This window comes from Thalia democratica, chromosome 9, assembly GCF_965202585.1.
Source record: "Thalia democratica chromosome 9, ktThaDemo2.hap1.1, whole genome shotgun sequence".
Classification (NCBI taxonomy): Eukaryota; Metazoa; Chordata; class Thaliacea; order Salpida; family Salpidae; genus Thalia; species Thalia democratica.
Genome location: NC_139173.1, coordinates 26,169,163 through 26,188,265, shown reverse-complemented (window position 1 = coordinate 26,188,265; position 19,103 = coordinate 26,169,163). Strand labels below are relative to the sequence as shown.

The 19,103-nt window shown below is 27.3% G+C and overlaps 2 protein-coding genes across 4 annotated transcripts in view; one reads left to right on the top strand and one right to left on the bottom strand.

The window, feature by feature from the left end:
- Window positions 1–861: 861 nt before the first annotated feature.
- Window positions 862–19,103, bottom strand: part of LOC145843947 (uncharacterized) — a 31,318-nt gene continuing 13,076 nt past the window's right edge. For 2 of the 3 annotated variants that reach the window (XM_082951229.1, XM_082951230.1), the window contains exons 16-27: window positions 11,148–11,286; window positions 10,638–10,946; window positions 10,104–10,193; window positions 9,312–9,368; window positions 8,768–8,927; window positions 3,774–3,927; window positions 3,526–3,595; window positions 2,869–2,921; window positions 2,645–2,735; window positions 2,293–2,411; window positions 1,889–2,012; window positions 862–1,422 (exon numbers count right to left, since the gene is read on the bottom strand). In XM_082951229.1, the coding sequence (XP_082807355.1) occupies window positions 1,274–1,422; window positions 1,889–2,012; window positions 2,293–2,411; window positions 2,645–2,735; window positions 2,869–2,921; window positions 3,526–3,595; window positions 3,774–3,927; window positions 8,768–8,927; window positions 9,312–9,368; window positions 10,104–10,193; window positions 10,638–10,946; window positions 11,148–11,286 (1,515 nt within the window). In that variant the 3' untranslated portion in view covers window positions 862–1,273. The remainder of the gene's footprint in view (window positions 1,423–1,888; window positions 2,013–2,292; window positions 2,412–2,644; window positions 2,736–2,868; window positions 2,922–3,525; window positions 3,596–3,773; window positions 3,928–8,767; window positions 8,928–9,311; window positions 9,369–10,103; window positions 10,194–10,637; window positions 10,947–11,147; window positions 11,287–19,103) is intronic. The other variant, XM_082951231.1, reaches the window with a different exon arrangement.
- Window positions 12,531–18,876, top strand: LOC145843845 (coiled-coil domain-containing protein 63-like). The gene is made up of 10 exons (XM_082951088.1): window positions 12,531–12,542; window positions 13,077–13,298; window positions 13,569–13,721; window positions 13,900–14,009; window positions 15,634–15,826; window positions 16,892–17,099; window positions 17,346–17,446; window positions 17,655–17,887; window positions 18,147–18,415; window positions 18,674–18,876. The coding sequence occupies exons 1-10, from the start codon at window positions 12,531–12,533 to the stop codon at window positions 18,874–18,876; spliced, it is 1,704 nt and encodes a 567-aa protein (XP_082807214.1).

The following is a 19,103-nucleotide window of genomic DNA, read 5'->3' as shown; positions in this document are numbered from 1 at the left end:
AACAATAATTTTGAACTACATATTCATGCTAGAACTGTCTGCTTGAAAAAGCTTTACTTCGAATCTTTTTTCTAATGAGTATATAACACATTAGGCATAAAACATTGCATCAGACGTTTTTGGTTCTCTCTCTTAATTTTCTCTAAATCACTATTTAAGTTGCATTAGAAATAGTTTCTTGTTGACTTACTCTACATACTTGACATTCAAAACAATGAAAAAAAATATAAAAAAGTAGTTTAATTTTTTCAGTAATAATTTAAACAATAACTTATTAATTACTCTTTAGAAACTTTTAATACACATTTTTAAGTTTAAAAGTGATAAAATTTACTGTTATTTATATAAAAAATTGTTAATATTTTTTTAAATTGGAGGTTTTCCCATTGTTTTTTGTACAAAATTCCAGTTTTGTTTTTCAAAATTTCTCAAACTCCAGTTTTTTGCCTAAATTTTGAAATTCCAGGTTTTCTATGGTTTTGTGGCAACCCTGTTTTAATTTGATTACAACTTTGTACTCTGTATTATTTTCAAATTTTTTTTATTCTATCCACAAATGCATATCCAATTTCGTCTGAGCAAGAATATCAGCTGGCAAAGTATACTTATTGAAAAAATCTGAGTTAATCTCTTGTCATCAAGTTGAATGAATTAAGTTTTGAGTAATCTCACAATAATACAAATTATATTTATAAGCTTTATTTTAAAATAATTAGCAATTGTTCACAACTAAAACTATATAAAAGTTTTGATTTTTTTTTATGTTGGCTGATACGTTTAATAAAATAATTGTTATAGAAACAAAATAATATCCTTGTTTTTATAAAACACAAAACTAAGTCTAAATGTACAGTTTAAAAAAAAGATTCATTTAGTTTTTATTTTTACTACATGGATAATTTGAAGCCAGTAGCTATATTTGAAGTCATAAAAAGTTGTAATAATGAACAAAACAAAAGAAAAACTTTAAAATTTTTACAGTAAAAATAATAAAAACTTCAAACTTTCATCTAAGTGTTAACAAAAAAAAAATCCACCATAATAAATTGAATCAAAAACAAGCAATATCGGACTGAATATCAAAATTAAAACTTTTTGTGTTTTGCATATATTTGTCAAAAAAGAATCTCGCACCTTTACATAAAACATATTGTTCATCAACAACAATGAACAATAAAACTCGCAAGCCGAAAAGTTAAAAAACAAAAAACTATTTCACATCGAAAAGCACCGCTAAAAAGGAAGAAAAGTTTCATCGTGACGTCATACCACGTCATCGCTTGACGGACCACAGGTGGTTCTTGATTGTGACGGCGTCGATGCTCATCGAGAGGGTTTTGGAGGGGATGAGGAGAAAGGTCCTCTTTCCTGAGTTGTACTTGTACAGATCCTCCACCATGTCCGGTGAGATTTTGGAGGGCCCTGTTTGTTGTGGAAATAATTGTTTTTCAATTTAGAGATTTTTATCGTTCAGGGTTTCCCAAAGTGAACCAAAATTCCCGTGAGTAGGGACCACAGTGGGACATGATTTGAAACTTACACTAGATGTTTTGGCGTTGATGATGAAAAACAAAAAAAAAGTCTCAGGTGTTTTTAATGGTAGTTTTTTGATAAATCTTGTCAGAAGGAACTATAGCTTTTTTTAAAGTCTCTTTAAAGGGGGCCTTATGAATTTTTTTGGGAAACCCTGTTATAATTGAACAAATATCTAGAGGTTTAAAAGACTTTTTAAGTTTATTTACGATAGAAGATTAAAACAAAATTTTACATAACTATAGAAGTACAAAGAAAATTGTTTATTTAATAATACACTAACAGTAAAACACAATTGCATACACGAAAAAAAAACAACAGAAACTTTATAAGACAAACTCATCAACAAACTAACCGACGCCGGTGATTTTATGAAGTTCTTCGCAGTTCATGTCGAAATCGTACACCGCCCTGTACTGCAGCTTCTTGTCCCGCAACAGTATCATGAAGTGACCCGCGTTTTCTATGTTGTCCAGCGCCTTGTAAATGTCAAATGAGTTAATAAAGCTTCTGAACAAAGTAACGAAAAACTATACGGTAGTTTTCATATTAAATTAGAAAGTTTACGCTTAAAATATGGTTCAAGATACCTTACTAATTTTTTCATTTAACAAAAAGGAGTTCTTTAGACATATAAGGGTAGTAGTTGTTTTATAAAAAATATTTTGCCTAATTTACAAAAACTTAAAAAAAGTAACCAACATTTTCAAGCAATAGAGTTAGCAGTAAAACAGATAAATTTTTGAAATAAAAACTTACATTGATAACTTTCTTTCTCTTACCATCGTTTACTTTACCGGGCAAGCAACTGTATGTGATCGCGTTTCTTATCAAATTTATGTTTGTCTTCGCTTTCAGCTCTTTGAATAGTTTTGGACCTGTTAATACAACAATTATATTGTTGTTTAATAAATTAGGTATATTATAGATTACAATTGAGTTAATAATTAATTTGAACTGTTTTATTATCAAAAACTAATCAAATATTAAACAATTTGATTTTTCTAAAAAAAATCTTAAATTAAAAACAACCCGATGTAGTTAGTCATATAAATTAAGTTTTAAGTATTAAATAGTTTTCTAGGTAAATTTGAAATAATAAAATAAAAACCATTGTAGGTAGTAATAGTAGCGTTGGTTCTAGCAGACATCATTGAATCAATATCAGAAAAATCTCTTTCACTAATTCCTCCGCTATATATCTGTTTAAAAAAATAACTAACAGACTTTATACGTTAAAATAAAGAAAGCTAAAGAACTTATAAAAATGTTTATAATTAAATAAACTAAAAAAAGTTTAAAAAACTTGTTTTATTCATAAACTAAAAAACCAACCGATCTGGGAGATTGTTGTCTGGCAGTAGCTACTGAAAGATGGCTGAAACTTTCTGTTAGAAATTAATTAAAAATATTATATAGTATTACTTCTAGTGTTGTAAAACTTTTGTAACTTACATTATGATCATTTATACCTAAAGTAAGTCTGTTTTAAAGAGCTGTTATACTTTATAGGCAGATAAACACTGTCAGTTTTATCAATGATTTGAAAAGAAAAAAAGGTTGCTTTGACTTGATTATTATTTTATGTGTAGCAATTGATTACTTTTTTAAATACTATTGAAAAGAAACTAAAACACAATTAACTAGCTTTTAAGCTTTTAGTTCTTAGATAAAATACAGTTTAATGTTCAAAGATTTTGCTTTTTCGAGGTTTTTGAGTTTTAAAAATCAATTCCACTATTTTTAAAATAAATTTTAATGTTTCTAGGATTTCTAAAGTTGAGGTGTTTTGAGTAAATATATTACGTACAATATTAAAAATCATTCTTTATAAACTAAAATCTTCACAAATCATTTAACATAAGAAATGCTAAATGGTTTAGTAGCAAATTAAATTATGAAAAAACTTATCTGACTAGCAAAAGACTCAAGTTATTTTAATCATGATATGTTTTTAAAAGTTACTTTTTAAATTTTAAACAAACAACTAACCAAGGCTAGCCATGCTTTTAAAAGATCTGTGAGCATCAATCAAATTTGTTGTTGACTTTGATTTCTTTGTCTGACAAAAAATAATTAAAAAATGCTATTACAAAAAGTTGTATGTATGACCTCCTAAAAACTTATCCATCGACTATCTTACTTTTTTCTTAATTAAAGAAAAACTTTTTAACTCTTGTATCAATACAACTAATAAAATTAACGTGGTTGCTGATTGAAAGTATATTGCAAATTCTCACCCTATTTAGTTTTTGTGTGGACACGCAGTTTTTGGTTCGGTACATGTTGGTGATGTTCTGCTGATCCAGTTTGGTCTTCTTGTGCCTCTCCAGTATCTTCTTCTTCCTTTCATTCTGCTCCTGTTTCTTCCTCGCTTCGTACTCCGTCTTCTCACTGTTGAATTAAGTTGTGATGTTGAAAAAATCAAATAAACTTAAATAAAACTCAAACTCCGTCTTTTCAAAGTTGAAAAAAAGTTGTAGTAGTTATAAAATTGAACTAAACTGGTTTGTTAAATTGAAACTAAAATACTAAAGTAACTTTAGCAATAGTATTTTTGGTAGATAAATAAGCCAGTATAACTATTCATGTTGATAATTAAAAAAAAAAAATACACAGCCAATGCAAATACCACATTTGACTTAACTCAATATATATAGTTAATATAAATTAATTGGTCTACTGTTTATCTAAAGCTAAAGTTAATAACATTTTCAACTTATGCTTTTTGGTAAAAAAAGTTAAAAATATGTTTAACCAATTGGTTATATCTGTGCTAGTTTAATATAGTTACAAACTTATTCCTAAGTTATAAATAAAACACACTTTGAATAAATGCAATTTACTTTATTTTCAATAATAATTCTTAGTTCTGAAGAAAGAAACTATTAAATCACGACACAAATAAAATCTATAAAAAGTATCAACAATCGTAAAGTTACATAAATACTAACATCAACCCCGCGATGTAGACGTTTTCTCGAAACAAGTTAATGAAACGTCTTCTGTAAGTAACAACTAACTTTAACGCGTATTTGAAAGACAAACGCCGATATATACTCGTCGGAATGAAATTAACTCCTTGAAATAATAAAAATGTTTGTTTTTTTATAAAAATATGTTTGTTTTTTAATACTAGAAGCACGTCACAAAGTCTGCGTAAAACAGTTTACAACATCCGCTTTAAAATACGAAAATGAGATGTTAATATCATTACATTGTTTCTTTTTAAATTTTCAATTTTAACGTTTAAAGCCTGGTTTTAAATAATTTAAATCCTTAAAATCCTACTTAACTTAAAACTTTTTTATAATTATTAAAAGGCCGCGTCAAAAAAAAGTAAGAAAAAGAAACTGAATAACTTATTATCTCAAAAATTACATAATTTACAAAAATTAAGTAAAGACACAACATAAGGACAAATTAAAAATGATAGTCATTTAGTTGTCTTTAATCATTCTCTCCGGCTTCTTGTCCCTGGACTTCTTGTCATCGGGCTGCTTCTTTTACTGTGGTTTATTTAGCAGGCACGAATTCTTTTAATTCGCTTGTTCTTCTCCAAATTCAAAAATTCATCGAATTCACTTGTTGACATAGAAAATATTCATCTTTTCATTGTCCATCATTGTAGTATTCATTTGAAAGAATTCATTCCAAAAAATACGCGGCTCAAAAAAAAAAAAGTTGAGATATTCTTTCAAGAAAGTTTAGTAAAAACTACTATGTTATTAGGCCAAACGACAATAACGAAACTGTCAGTATTTACTTTTAAACCCATTATTTTATACAAAACAAAACAAAAATCAAGCATTTAAAGATGCATTAAAAGAAAATTAATAGTTTATAAAACATGAAAAACTTTAATTTTGTTTTTAACTTAGAAAAACATATGTTCTTAATATTCAACTCGCAAACTTTAATAAACAAAACAGAAAACATTTTCTTAAAAACATTTTACAAAACAATAAGTAGTATTTTCATGCACAAACTTTTATAGGATTCAAGTATAAAGTATTTCTTTTTAATGTGACACAAAACTTATGCATTGTAGAAATTAATAAAGAGAAAAATTTAGCGAGTGCTATTTTCGATCGTTAACAGTCAAAACTAAACGGGAGTTGAAAGTACTTTTAAAATTCAAAATTTATAGGAAAAATTTATCACGAGTCGAATTGAAAGCTTTAAACTTGAACTTGATTATTTTACAAGCAAAAAATCTGATAAATCAGTTTTGTTTTAAAGTTAGAGTGAAATGTAGTTACTAAAATCTCAATATAAAAATAGGCTTATAAAACTTTTTTATAATATAATTGTTATGTCTTAGCTTTTAATTAATTAGTACCAAGCTGTAATTTATAATATAAAAAACTTCATAACACATCATTAAAAGTAAAAAAGCTATAAACTTTACAATTCAGAAATTTTATCAGAAAAGAATACAAAATAAATACACGTAATAGTTTCTTTCATTTTAACTTCTTAAAAAAATTACCTGAGTTTAGAAAATATTTAAATAAATTTTCTTGTTAATAAAAAGTTACAACTTTTTACCTTTATTAAAGTCTGTTTCGTTAGTTTTGTGAAAATGTTTATATTTTATCTTTAAAAGGGCTTTATGATAAATGGTAAAAGTTTTAGACCTGCTATTAGTAATTCTGACTCTTTTTTATTCTGTGTTATAATTTCTTTTTTGTCAAAGGAATTAAGTACTGCCAAATTGTTTTTCTCTTTAGCTAATATGTTGCTTGATACGCTTGTTTGTGATTTTGTTTTTGAAGAATTGTAATAGCCTGAGTCTTGTTTATAACTTTTAAGCTGCACTGTTGGCACTTGATATTTTGGCTTGCTATCATACTTATTATTGTAACTGATATTTTTCTGCTGTTGTTTCTGATGTTTTTCTTTGATAAGTTTAGCTTGTTTTGCTGTAAAAACAAAAACTTGCTTATAAGCTCTATTAGCTTTTCTTTTCCGCTGTTGAGGGTTACTTGAATAATAGTTTCCGCTTAATCTTTTTTGTTGAAACTTTTGGTTGTAGTTTGAATTCTTATCTACAGCATATTTAGACCCTTGAACTGTTTTACCATTAGGACCTGTCACGTTTGCGGCTTCTGACATGTTATTTTTACCTACAACAATATCAAACTGGACTTTTTCTCCTTGTGCAAGAGACCTTAAGAATTTTTTAGGGTTGTTTTTGACGATAGCTGTATAATGAACAAAAATATCGCTGTTCCGATCATCAAGTTGAATAAAACCGTAACCTTTGCGAACATTAAACCATACTACTTGACCAGTTACTCCAACTGCTATAGTGTTTTTGTTTACCTGAGCTTTTTCTTTGGTTGTTTGAAACTCTTTGCTTGTTTTAGATGTTTTTGTAGGTAAGTGTTGATGACATGACAAACACATTGCTATGTTAACATTATTACTACTATTCCTATTGTATGATTTTCTTGGTTTAAAACTATCTCTATCTTGGTTATGTTGACGATAATTGTAATTATGATTAATACCATTGTCTCTTAAATGAAAATTTTGTTGATTATTAGGACGAACTGGCTTATGGTAATTTATTTTAGACTTATAATGACTTTGCTCATACTGCTGTAGTCTATTGTAATTAACTTGGTTAGGTATTAATGCGTTTTCTTTATAAGCATTCCATATGGCTTGTCCTTTTCTTTTAAAAACTTCTAAGCTTTCATCAAAATGTTCCTTAATCTTATCTTTGATCGAAAAGGGCATTAAGTATGCAAGAAAAAACTTAATTCTGTCCTGCTCTGGACATTTGGCCCAACTCACGGCTGTAGCAAATATTTTATTAAAGTTTGTACAATCATCCCAAATTGGAATTTTATCTAAAATTTCAGCTAACTGATTGTCCCTATTAATAAAAAAGTTTCTTAAAGAACTGTAATTTCTTTCACCTCGTTCTGTCATTTTATAATAGTCTGACAACTCTTCTCTCGGCCAAAACCCAGTTAGAAATTTATACTTTTCTGTATTACTAGAAATATTTTCATTAAACATTTCCTCTTCGAAAAAACTAATAATATCACGAGGGTTTCTTACAAAGTCTAACCTTTTAAACTTTTTACTTAGTCTTTGCGCCTTAAATGTGTCGCTAAAAATGTTCAAATTATTTTGATTACTTTTTTCGTAATCATCGTAAAAAGGTTCGCGTTTTTCTAGCATCGCACGTTCGAAATGTGGTGATCTAGACTGCTTTAATCTATTATTTAGTTTTTTTATTTGCATTTGCAAAACTCTTAACTCTTCTTCATTTGTTAGCTGCTTAACTTCGCTTGATTTTCTAAATTGTTGTTGAATGCTGTTTGACGGATAAAATTCAGCATTATCTTTCATCATCTCTGCTTGATGAGAATTATTAAGATTGATATCATCATTGTTGTTTGTGTGCATTTATGTTGTTGACTGCTTAAAGATTTGTAACCAGAAGATTCAAGGTTCTTAAAAGACACTGCGTGGTTTCCACTTTAACCTAATAGGACTTTACTTTCGAGCTAGTTTAATATAGTTACAAACTTATTCCTAAGTTATAAATAAAACACACTTTGAATAAATGCAATTTACTTTATTTTCAATAATAATTCTTAGTTCTGAAGAAAGAAACTATTAAATCACGACACAAATAAAATCTATAAAAAGTATCAACAATCGTAAAGTTACATAAATACTAACATCAACCCCGCGATGTAGACGTTTTCTCGAAACAAGTTAATGAAACGTCTTCTGTAAGTAACAACTAACTTTAACGCGTATTTGAAAGACAAACGCCGATATATACTCGTCGGAATGAAATTAACTCCTTGAAATAATAAAAATGTTTGTTTTTTTATAAAAATATGTTTGTTTTTTAATACTAGAAGCACGTCACAAAGTCTGCGTAAAACAGTTTACAACATCCGCTTTAAAATACGAAAATGAGATGTTAATATCATTACATATGAAACTAATCTTATTACAACACTTAAAAAATCTATTAACTTCTATTTTAAATTTATTAAATTGTGCAAAATACGTTCTCATATATTTAGCCTTATTAAAGTAATTTAATAGTTTAACCTAAACATTTTTAAACAGTGTTATAATTCTTTAAACAATAACATAGTTTTTTTTAATACAGGAGTATAAGTAATAAAAAACTTTTCATAAATTTTTTAATATATTACTTTGACTAAATTTAACATTTTTATCTATATTTACCAACCGTAGTTTCTGCTTATTTTCAAGAGCTTCGAATTCCCTTGCCATTTGTTTCTTCTTCAGTATTATTTCTTTTTTCATTCGATTTTCGAGGAACTTGTGTTTTTTCCTGTCAATTTCTTGCATTGGGGACTTCGTGTCGTCCAATAACGTGAATGCTTTACCTAAAATATTTCATTAGTATGTATATTATTTTGAAATAAGTTTAAAATGAAGAAAGTAGACTTGAGAGTTATAAAAACATTGTTTTTTTTTAATAAGTTTCAAACGTAGTAAGCTAAATGTGAAAGAAAATTAAAAAAAAAAAATTTTTTAAGTTTCTGGGTAAAAGTAACCGAACTTGTTTAAAAACTTAACTTAAGCAAGACACATATAGTCATTCATGTTATAATAATGATAAATCATTATTTAATTAAGTTTTTAATTCAATTATTTCAACAAATAAGGCTATGTTGAAGATTGTTTTGTTTTATTTTAAAAGATGTGCGGTTTTTAGCTAGAACAAATTAATTTATAAGGCTAAGAACAAGTAACTAGTTTTTATTAACCAGATCGACTTTCATTGTGGTCTTCAATATGCAGACTTGAATCATCTTTAGATTTATCTGCAAGATTAAATTTATTTAAATTAAACTTAAAAATATTCTATTAACAGTCCCTTAGTTAAGATTTAATTTAAACCTATAGTTACATAAAAAAAACTTATTGAAATAACTAATTAAAAAAAAAGTTGGGATGTAAATTCGCACAAATTTTTCAAGAGAAGATTGCTTTTATACAATAAAATTCAAAAATATTCTTAGTTTAAAAAGTAAAGTTAGTTCAGTGTTTGCAAACTTACAATTTAATTACATTTATTAGAATTAGAATACAAAATTACATTTATTAAAATACAGTTTCAGTACATTTACTCGCTAGTCCTAAATTTGTTATGACTAATAATCAATAGTGCTGTTTTTATAAGAGAAATATAAAAAGTAGAAAGTTTAAGAACTGAGTAAATTACTGGGAATTTTCGTCACCCTGAGGGTTAAAAAAATAATTTTATAAACTTGCTTTAAACTTTTTTGCGAAGCTATTTTTTATTTATTTAATTAATTCAGTTTCAATTAAATGTAATAGATAAAGTATTTGTTATGAGAATTAGTAATAAAATAGAACATTTAATTTAATTTTTTAAAGATACTAGCATTTTAAGGGCTTATAGTTTATTATACACAAAAAGTTTATATATACATTGATCTAAAAGTAACAATTAAGCTTAGAGCTATTAAAGCTTTACATAAGTGTTTTAAACTAGTATTAATATGAATTTTTTAATACAGTTAGTTAAAGTAAACCTTGTTGTAATGTAGCATCACGTGATAAATTATCCGCCAATGAAATTGATTCATTTGTTTGATTGGGTGATCGAACATTGTTTAATATCTCTATGACAAATTAATTTAGAAATTAGATTATTTCTTATTTCACAATTTAAAATATTAAAAATTACAAAAGTGATCTTAATGCAAAAGAAAAAGCATTTACTCTATAACAATTACCTGAATAAATAAAAAGTATTAAGGTATAATATTAACTTTAGAACAATTATTAAGAGTTGTTTTAAATAGAATTACTACTTTTTTTTACAATTTACGAATATCTTAAACAAATTTATGCAGAAATATTTATTTTTCAGTACTTTCTGTTATTTCATACCCTTATGCAAACAAAATTGAACTTTCTTCATATTGCTTTCTCTGGGTAATAAAATAACTTTAATAAAACTTAAAACACGAGTTTATCAATAAAATAATTGAAAAAATATGATGATTCAACTTTGTAAACATTCGAATTAACAACGATGTGTGCATAAAAAAATAGCAACAAACCCTTTCCGGGAAAAAGTTTTTTTCTCCCGTTGAACGACTGTTGTCTCGCGGGGCTGCCGGGAAATTTAGTGGTGGAAAATTGAGGAGTGTTGTGCAACCTGCTGCCTTCCAGGTTGTTGGTTCTGTCCATGATGTCATCCCTTAGAATTTCCATTTCGCTGTTTGTCACGATGCCGCTCTGCGCTCGCAACCGCCCACTAGAGGATGGAGATTTCCTCATTTTGACTTTGGGCTTTAGGGGCGGAGAAATGACGATGGGCGACGATGTTGGCAGGTTCATTTTTGTTATCCGTCCTAATTGTTGTTTAGCTATAGTAATAAATACAAAAATAAGTTATTTTGTATAAAAAAACTTTCAAGACTCAAAATGTTTGTGTTTATTTTATATACAGTATATAGTTATTTGTCTTCACTAAAAAAGGTATTTATTTTATAAAAACTCTTGTGAATGATTTGTGAAAAATCAGTTTGCTTTATTACTTTAGCTTACAATTTTTAGCTTGCAATTACCTGGCGCAGCGGGAGTCGATTGCACATGAATCGGTGGATTGTGCTGCGCATTGAGCTGCATTCTGATTTTGTCCAGTTGCTGCGATATGCTTGCTATGTTTGATTGGTGCAACGTTGAACGAGGCACATTTTCACTGGCCTGTTGCGAGTTATCAATTATGTTATTTCAGACAAGCAAATTTTAGAAATTCAAACTTTCACCTAAATATGTTTTATTAAAGTTTTTTATACTATTTAAGTTTATAAAATTGTCCTTTAGGAATGCCAAAAATTCTTTTTGATTGTTTCGTCTTTATCTAAACTGCTATATATAAAACAACTTTTATAACTTAAAAAATGTAATAAGTTTTTATTTTACACTTGTTATAATGCTTAAAGTAATTTCAAAACTGTCGTCAGCAAGCAAGCTTCTTTTATGTAAGTTTATAGAAGTAAAAAAAATCTTTTATACAACTCTTTCTATATGTTTAAAATATTGTTTTAAGGAAAAGTCATCTCAACGAATAAAACACAACTTTTCAATTTAAAGAATCAAACTTTAGATTTTCAAGTTTTAAATGTATGGTTCAAAACAGTTAAACAAAAATAACTTATTTATCTATAAAATATATTTAAGTTTTACTTAAAACTATTTTATTTATTATACTTCTATTTTTTAAATAGTATATTTTAACTGGGGTTTTGTGTGGTACCAAATTTGTTCATCAAATACAGTGGTCAGGTATTAGTTGAAACCTATTTATCTACTGATTATTTTAATATGTTCATAAATTTTGATATTATTGTTATAAAGCTTAAGTGTTTTTAATATTTTTTTCTTAAAAGTTTAACTTTTAGTTGTTCACTTGTACCTTAAATACGGTAAACTATTTTTTACAAACATATTAATGGTATCTTAGTAAAAAATTAAAATACAGTCTATAAATACATACTATTTTATTTATTATACTTCTATTTTTTAAATAGTATACTTTAACTGGAGTTTTGTGTGGTACCAAATTTGTTCATTAAATACAGTTGTCAGGTATTATTAGTTGAAACATATTTATCTACTGATTATTTTAATATGTTCATAAATTTTGATATTATTGTTATAAAGCTAAAGTGTTTCTAATGTTTTTTTCTTAAAAGTTTAACTTTTAGTTGTTCACTTGTACCTTAAATACGGTAAACTATTTTTTACAAACATATTCATGGTATCTTAGTAAAAAATTAAAATACAGTCTAAGAAAACTGCGAAATAACTATAATAGTAAATAGGTTAACATCAAATTATAGCCAGTTGCACTACTTGTATTTCAAAATTGCTACTGCAAGAAAATTCAACAATTTATACAAATTACAAAGTGACGTAACAATTCAAATTTTTTAAAACTACAAATAATGCACCACTGTGTAAATATCTGAAACTTTAGTTTAAAGTTAGTTCTTTAAGATTTATTTCATCTTGGAATTCAGTTTCAAAAGCAAGTGAGTTTGCGTTAAACTTATGATTGTGTTTAAAAATAAAGCTATATATTTTTACTCACTGGTTTCTAATAAGCTTAACAACTGTATTCTACTACATATTTAGATTTTCAATGAATAATTAAAATTACATAGCTTAAACACAAACTTAAGCTTAGTAAAGAACGAACTTTCAATCATCTACAGTTATGTTTGTAATTATATTGAAAATTTAATACACTTTTTTAAGAAAACCAGCAAGTAACTTTAGATAAAAAGTTTTATGTGGTTAAATTTTTTACGAACATATGTTTTATAAATGACTTTATAAGTTTAGCTAAAAATTGTTTTAATTGTAGTAACTGATATAAACTTATAAATAAAAGTATGTCGTATTAGATAGGTGTTTGTTATTTATTTAAAATATTTCTTTAAAGTGTCCATTTTTATTAAAACAAAAACTAGAGTTGTTCTTATGTTAAGTATGTCTCACTTAAATCTATTTTAAATCTTTATCACTCAATTTATAAAGCTGATTTTGCAGAAATGAGCGACGATTCAGACGACGATATTGATAAATTAGCAAAACAGGAAATTGCCAAACTAAAGCGCCAGTATCGCCATGTAGAAGCTGAAAGAAAGTACTTTTGCCACAAGTCCGAAAACAAATTGAGAAAACAAAAGGCCGTCCTTAAAGATCTCCGTGTAAGCTTCTTCAATCAACTTTAAGAAATACATATTTTAATACTGGACAAACTATATTAACTTTTGTATAATTATTTTGAGTCAATAGTAATTTTTGCTATAATTTAATCACTAGTACTTGTTTTTATTTAAAAAGCTTGAAGTTTTTTAAAGATCTAGCTGAACTAAGTTGACTCTTTTTATTTTCATAAACTACTTTAAACCCAATTTTTTATACAAGTAGTTTAACTATATCGATGCAAAATTATAATACAATAATTTTTAACCTAGGAAGAAAAAAATGACTTGAAGTTAAACTTGATGGTAGCGCAATCAAGACAAAATGTAATGAAAGATCAAATGAATCTCGAAGAGCTACAAAATTTACTACAAGAACAAGAATATTTCAAAAACCTCATTCACGAAGAAAAAGCCGCTATTAAAGTGAGAAAATTAGTTGAATCTGAACTAATTTAGTTTGTTTTTTTAACTGGTTTTGCTTTAAGGTTATAAGCTTCAAACTAACAATTTAGGTTTATGTTTAACAAATAATTGAAAAAAAAAAGAGTTTGAATACTCTTTAAGTTTAACTTGTGATAAATATCTTAATAAAAATTAATAGGTTCTAGACGAAGAAGTGGAAAGATTAGAAAACGAAATTTTAGAGCAGAACAAATTGATAAAGGGTATGTCGGGAACTGAACAAGCTATAAAAGTTGAAAAACAAATAAGGTTTAAAAAAATTAATGTTAAGTAAGAATTTTGTTATAAAACAATTATTCATTCAATTAAAGATTTTCATTTATAATTAGTGTCTTTATTATAAAAATTTAATTATAACAGCAAAACTCCAATAGAATGGAACATTGTTTTATAAAAGAACTATTTAAAACAATTTATTGCTTTATCTCCTTGAACTTAATTTGAAATCTCTAATTGTTACACTTAATACCATAATTAAATAACTTTACAATACAACATATTTAAGGTCATTAGAACTTATATAAAACAATTGCTAATAGAAATATTCTAAAAAAATCTCAGTATAAACTTTCAACAACTTATCAAGCAGTTACTTTTGATCGGAACGTAGCAAAAAACTCATAAAATTAATACATCAATCATAAAGTATCAAATACTCAAACTATATTTAAACATATATATGTCTATATGGAAACTTTGAATCTAAAAAACTTCAAGTGTTTATGAATTACATACATTTTATTTATAGTATGTATAAAAGCATTAACTTAAAAACACACTATAAAGTAAGTTTATAGTAAAAAATTGTTTTAATAAACTAAAATACACACTACTATTCACTGTTTTTCACAAACTTTAACTTTCAAATCCTGTTATTTTAAGAAAAATTGGTAAATTTATTTTTTTGATTTTAGAAATCTAAAGTATAAAAATAGAATCTATAAGTCCTAGTTATTTTTATTAAGTGTTTTATTCTAACTGGATAATAGACATGACTTTAAGTTTTAGGTAAACTAGTTAAAACTAACTTTAACTAATGTAGTATTGAACGTTTAATAAAAACACGTTCTGAAACCGAATAGGAAACAGATGTTGACAAATATGATTAAATTAATTATTAGAAATGTTAAATTATTTTCTTCTACATATATTTGCTACTAAAAAGGATTAAAGTTTCTTTATCAATCTAAGTAAAAATATACTAATAAGTTAGATTTAAGCCATAAAAAACTTTATTACATAATTATCATTAGACTTCTGAGTAATTTTCAAACTCTGTAAAGCTTTATACTAAAAAAAAAATTCTGCATAATACATTTATGAATTCGTTTTAATTAACAAATTTTAGGTGTATTTTAAATTGATTTGAAGTACTCAATTTTTATGTACGATTTGGTACTTAAGATCCAAAATTTTAACTTGAATTAATTTTCTATAATGGTGTTTTACAAATTTCTTCGATAAGATTCCAGTAAAAGATATGTTTTTCTACAGTTTTTAAGAACATCATTAAAAAAAAATATTTTGTAAAGTTCTCAAAAAAATTTTCTTATCAAAACTTATATAAAAACTGTTTAACTAAAACACTTTAAAACTGTTAATGTAACTATTTTTTTTCAAAACTTATCAATTTTTCAATGGATGTTTAGTTATTTTTAATTGATAATCAATTAAAGTTAAAACTACATGCTTATAAGGTTACTTTTAAACAAAAAATAAAAATAAAAAGTGCAAACAGAAACTATTGAAATTTTTATATCTTTAGTATCCAAGTATAAACAACTAGTCTGTTTTAAGAATAATAAAGTCTAACTCTAAAATAACCTTGGTTGTTTCACGTAAAAACTTTTAATTTTATAACAAATCCTAATAGAACATTAGAAAACCGACTAGAAAAAGCAACAGTTGATTTTGACAAAACATTAACAAAAAACAAAAAGCTAAAAGACGAAATAGACGATTTGAGAATTCAGAGATCAACATATGATGAGATATACAAAAAGTTGACAAGAAAACTTAATGATCAGAAAAAATTAATGAACCAAATTATTGAGCAATCTACTTTGGTTTGTTATATTTTTGTAAATCAAAAGACCTCATTTAGTATACATAACTAGTACAAAGTAGAACTTAGGTTTCTTATTTGTGATTAAACTATTGTTTTTGTTAAGATTATACATCAAAGCTAAACATGTTTTAAATTTATTAAACATTAGTATAAAACTTTTTTATCCTTTTAAATATTATTAAAGCGCTACTTATATTTGAAATTGATGAAGCACAAAAATTTTATCAAAACTTTTAATTTTTAAACAAAATTAGAACCTTATAAATTAGAATATTTAATTTCTGCATGTTTTAACTACATGACTGTATCAGAAGCTATTTTAACGTTAACAAAAACACGTTTTGATAAACAATTGTTTAAAAAAAAGTTAACAAAAATTGTAATACACCTATCATTATTATTATTTTAAGTTCATCAAGAAGAAATTACTTTAGACTAGGGTTTCCATAAGTGATCCACATAGCGCCCTTCGGGTCAATAAGCAGAAAAGGGGTTAAAGGGGGGGGCATTAGATACACCATCAGTAGTAGAGGAGCCATGAAGCCAATTTAAAAAAAAATTAAATCTTACACTAGATAGTCTGGAGTTGATGGTGAAGAGAAAAAAAGTTTTAGGTGTATTAAGGTAATTTTGGAACTTATACTAGACATTATGGAAAAATTTTAGAAGTTTAGGGGGCCATAACCTGTTAAAGAGGAGCCATGAGGATATAATTTAAAACTTACACTAGATTTTCTAAATCTAGAGTTAATGGTGGAAAGTAAAAAAAAAAGTTTTAAGTGTATTTAAGGGAAGTTTTTTGAGAAATTATGTCGGAGGGGGCCATAGCTCTTTATTTCTTTAAAGGGGTCCTTAGGAAAAAACTCTGCTTTAGACCATATATAACCTGTAAATCAGAGTTTCTTAAAGAAAGCAGTAATTATCTTGTAAAGAGGCAGTATCTATTAAGCAGGGCAACTACTTTAAAAAAATATACCAAAGGGGGTGATTATGAAAATGAGTTTGGGAAACCCTACTGTAAATAGAGGGTTTTGGTCTTTTCAATACTCGAACAAACCAACAGGCTTACGATCAACGCGACGAGGCCGAAGCGAAGATCCAGATGCTCCGTGAAAAGAACGAGAAAGATCTGGCCACTTACAACTACGAATACCGAGAGCTGATGCGCATCATTGACCACGACGCCAAGCTGAAGAGCTTCATCAACGTGAAAGCAATGGAGCGTAACGACACCGTGGAACGCAAAGACGACCTCACCAGCAAGAAAACAGGTCAGTTGACTTAACAACATTTGACTTTTGAAAGTTTCTCATTATTATTATTAAACAACTAAGTCTTTTCGAAGATAAAAAGTATATAAAAGCTTAGAGAAAATCATTGCAAAAGTGAAATTCCTTTCAAAAATGATCAAATTTGACTTATAAAATATTTTTTAGTTTATTGCATAGAATTCTAAGTTATGTTGTAGAATATATAAGTATTTTAATTATATATATATATATTAATTTTGCTCACAGGAGATACAGACAAAGCAGAACAATCAGCTAAAGAAATGATAGAAACTTATGAGAGGTCTTTTAAAATTATCAAAGAAATCACTGGAGAGCAAGATGTACAGGTATTAAAAAAATATTATTTTGAAAAACTTTAACAGAATAAAAGATTTTGTTAAATTAGGTTTCTAAAAACAATTATGTACGCCTATCCTTTATACAGTTTGTATATAATGAAAAAAGTAAGATCTACCTGTATAAGTAATTCAAACAAATTTATTTTTGTTAATGTTCAACTCATAAAAACTATTAATTATAATTAAATTCTTAAAGGTATTAGTGAAGAAGTTCACTGAAACGGAAGAAAAGAACTACGCGTTGTTCACGTACATCAACGAAATAAACAACGAGTTGAGGATCGTCGAAGATCAGATCGACAAGACGAGGCAGCAGATCAGGGATTACAACGAAAACGGAGTGCTCTTTCAAACCGAGAAGCACGAAGAGCTGCAGATGCTGGAGAAGAAGCTGGCAGACGCCAAGAAAGACGAAGAAAAGTACAACGTGTAAGTTATGTTTGAAAATACATCATAAGTTTTAATTTTTCTTTAAATTTTAAATGTTTTATAAACTCTGTATCTGAAACTTTACAAAAAAAATTATAACAACCTTTTCAAGACTCAAAATTTTTAATTGATAGCAAATGATTTATATTAACTTTATTAGACTGTTACAAAAAACTTTGTAACTAAAATATCTATTTCTACTAACAACCATAATTTATAAATAAATTAGAAAAAGCTAATAGCTACAAATTGTACGCAGCCAGCTAGCTGAAACCGACAGAGTTTTAGATCAACTAAAAGAAGGGATCGGATCTGTGTTCGACGAAATCAACTGCGACAAGTCCCTACTGACGCAGGAGTTGGGAGAAAACGACAAAGTGACGGACGAAAACATCCTCAAGTACCTGACGATGATTGAGCAGAAGACCAACCAGCTGTTGCAGGTGCACGCCTACCTGCAGCTCAAGGAACTCGAGCAGAAGGCCATGGAAAACAACGAAATTGGCATGGCGCAGACCGCTATTCTGGGTAAGTGTCTTTAAATTTTTACAAATTGAAGCTTGGCGAAAGTACTTTTTTGATACAAAAAACTTGATTGATAAAATCTTCAATCTAATTAATAAAACTAAAGTTAAACATTTAAATAAATCCAAACGACCATAAAACAACGTAAAAATCGTTTGGATCTTTTATTAATTTACAACTTTGATGACGTTTATAACATCCCATAAACTTTATTTATATATTTCCCAAATAAAACTGAGATACCATTAAAATGAACCACAGGGGGTCCGTCAGCGCCGACGCAAAACGAGCCGGTGCAGATCGTGGTGCCGGCGTGCGACGACGAGAAGAAGGAAGAGAACGAGCACGAGAAGGAGCTGCAGGCGGAGGAGGCGAGCGAGGAAATAGACACGCCGCTCTCCCCCGACGAGCTCAAGAAGCAGGCGACGAAGAACGCGGTGAAGCTGGAGCAGGGCACGAGCTGAGCTTGTGACGTCATAATAAACATTTTTACTGTGTATTTTGTTTGTTAGATTTATGGTTCTGTCACAGAACATTTCCGTGCACCTTTGTTATGTAAAGGAAAATAAGACTTATTTTTTAATTAACTATATTGCCACAACTTTAGTTACTATACTTTCTATTCACCCATAACTAAAACAACAGTCCTAAACTAAGTTTAAAAAACATACTTTTATGATGTTATTATTTA

What these genes read in the sequence shown, in the direction of transcription:
- LOC145843845 (XM_082951088.1), top strand. An exon ending in AAGAAAAAGCCGCTATTAAA is followed by an intron (nt 13,722 to 13,899) that starts GTGAGAAAATTA and finishes AAAAATTAATAG; the next exon opens with GTTCTAGACGAAGAAGTGGA. An exon ending in GACGAAGAAAAGTACAACGT is followed by an intron (nt 17,888 to 18,146) that starts GTAAGTTATGTT and finishes AATTGTACGCAG; the next exon opens with CCAGCTAGCTGAAACCGACA.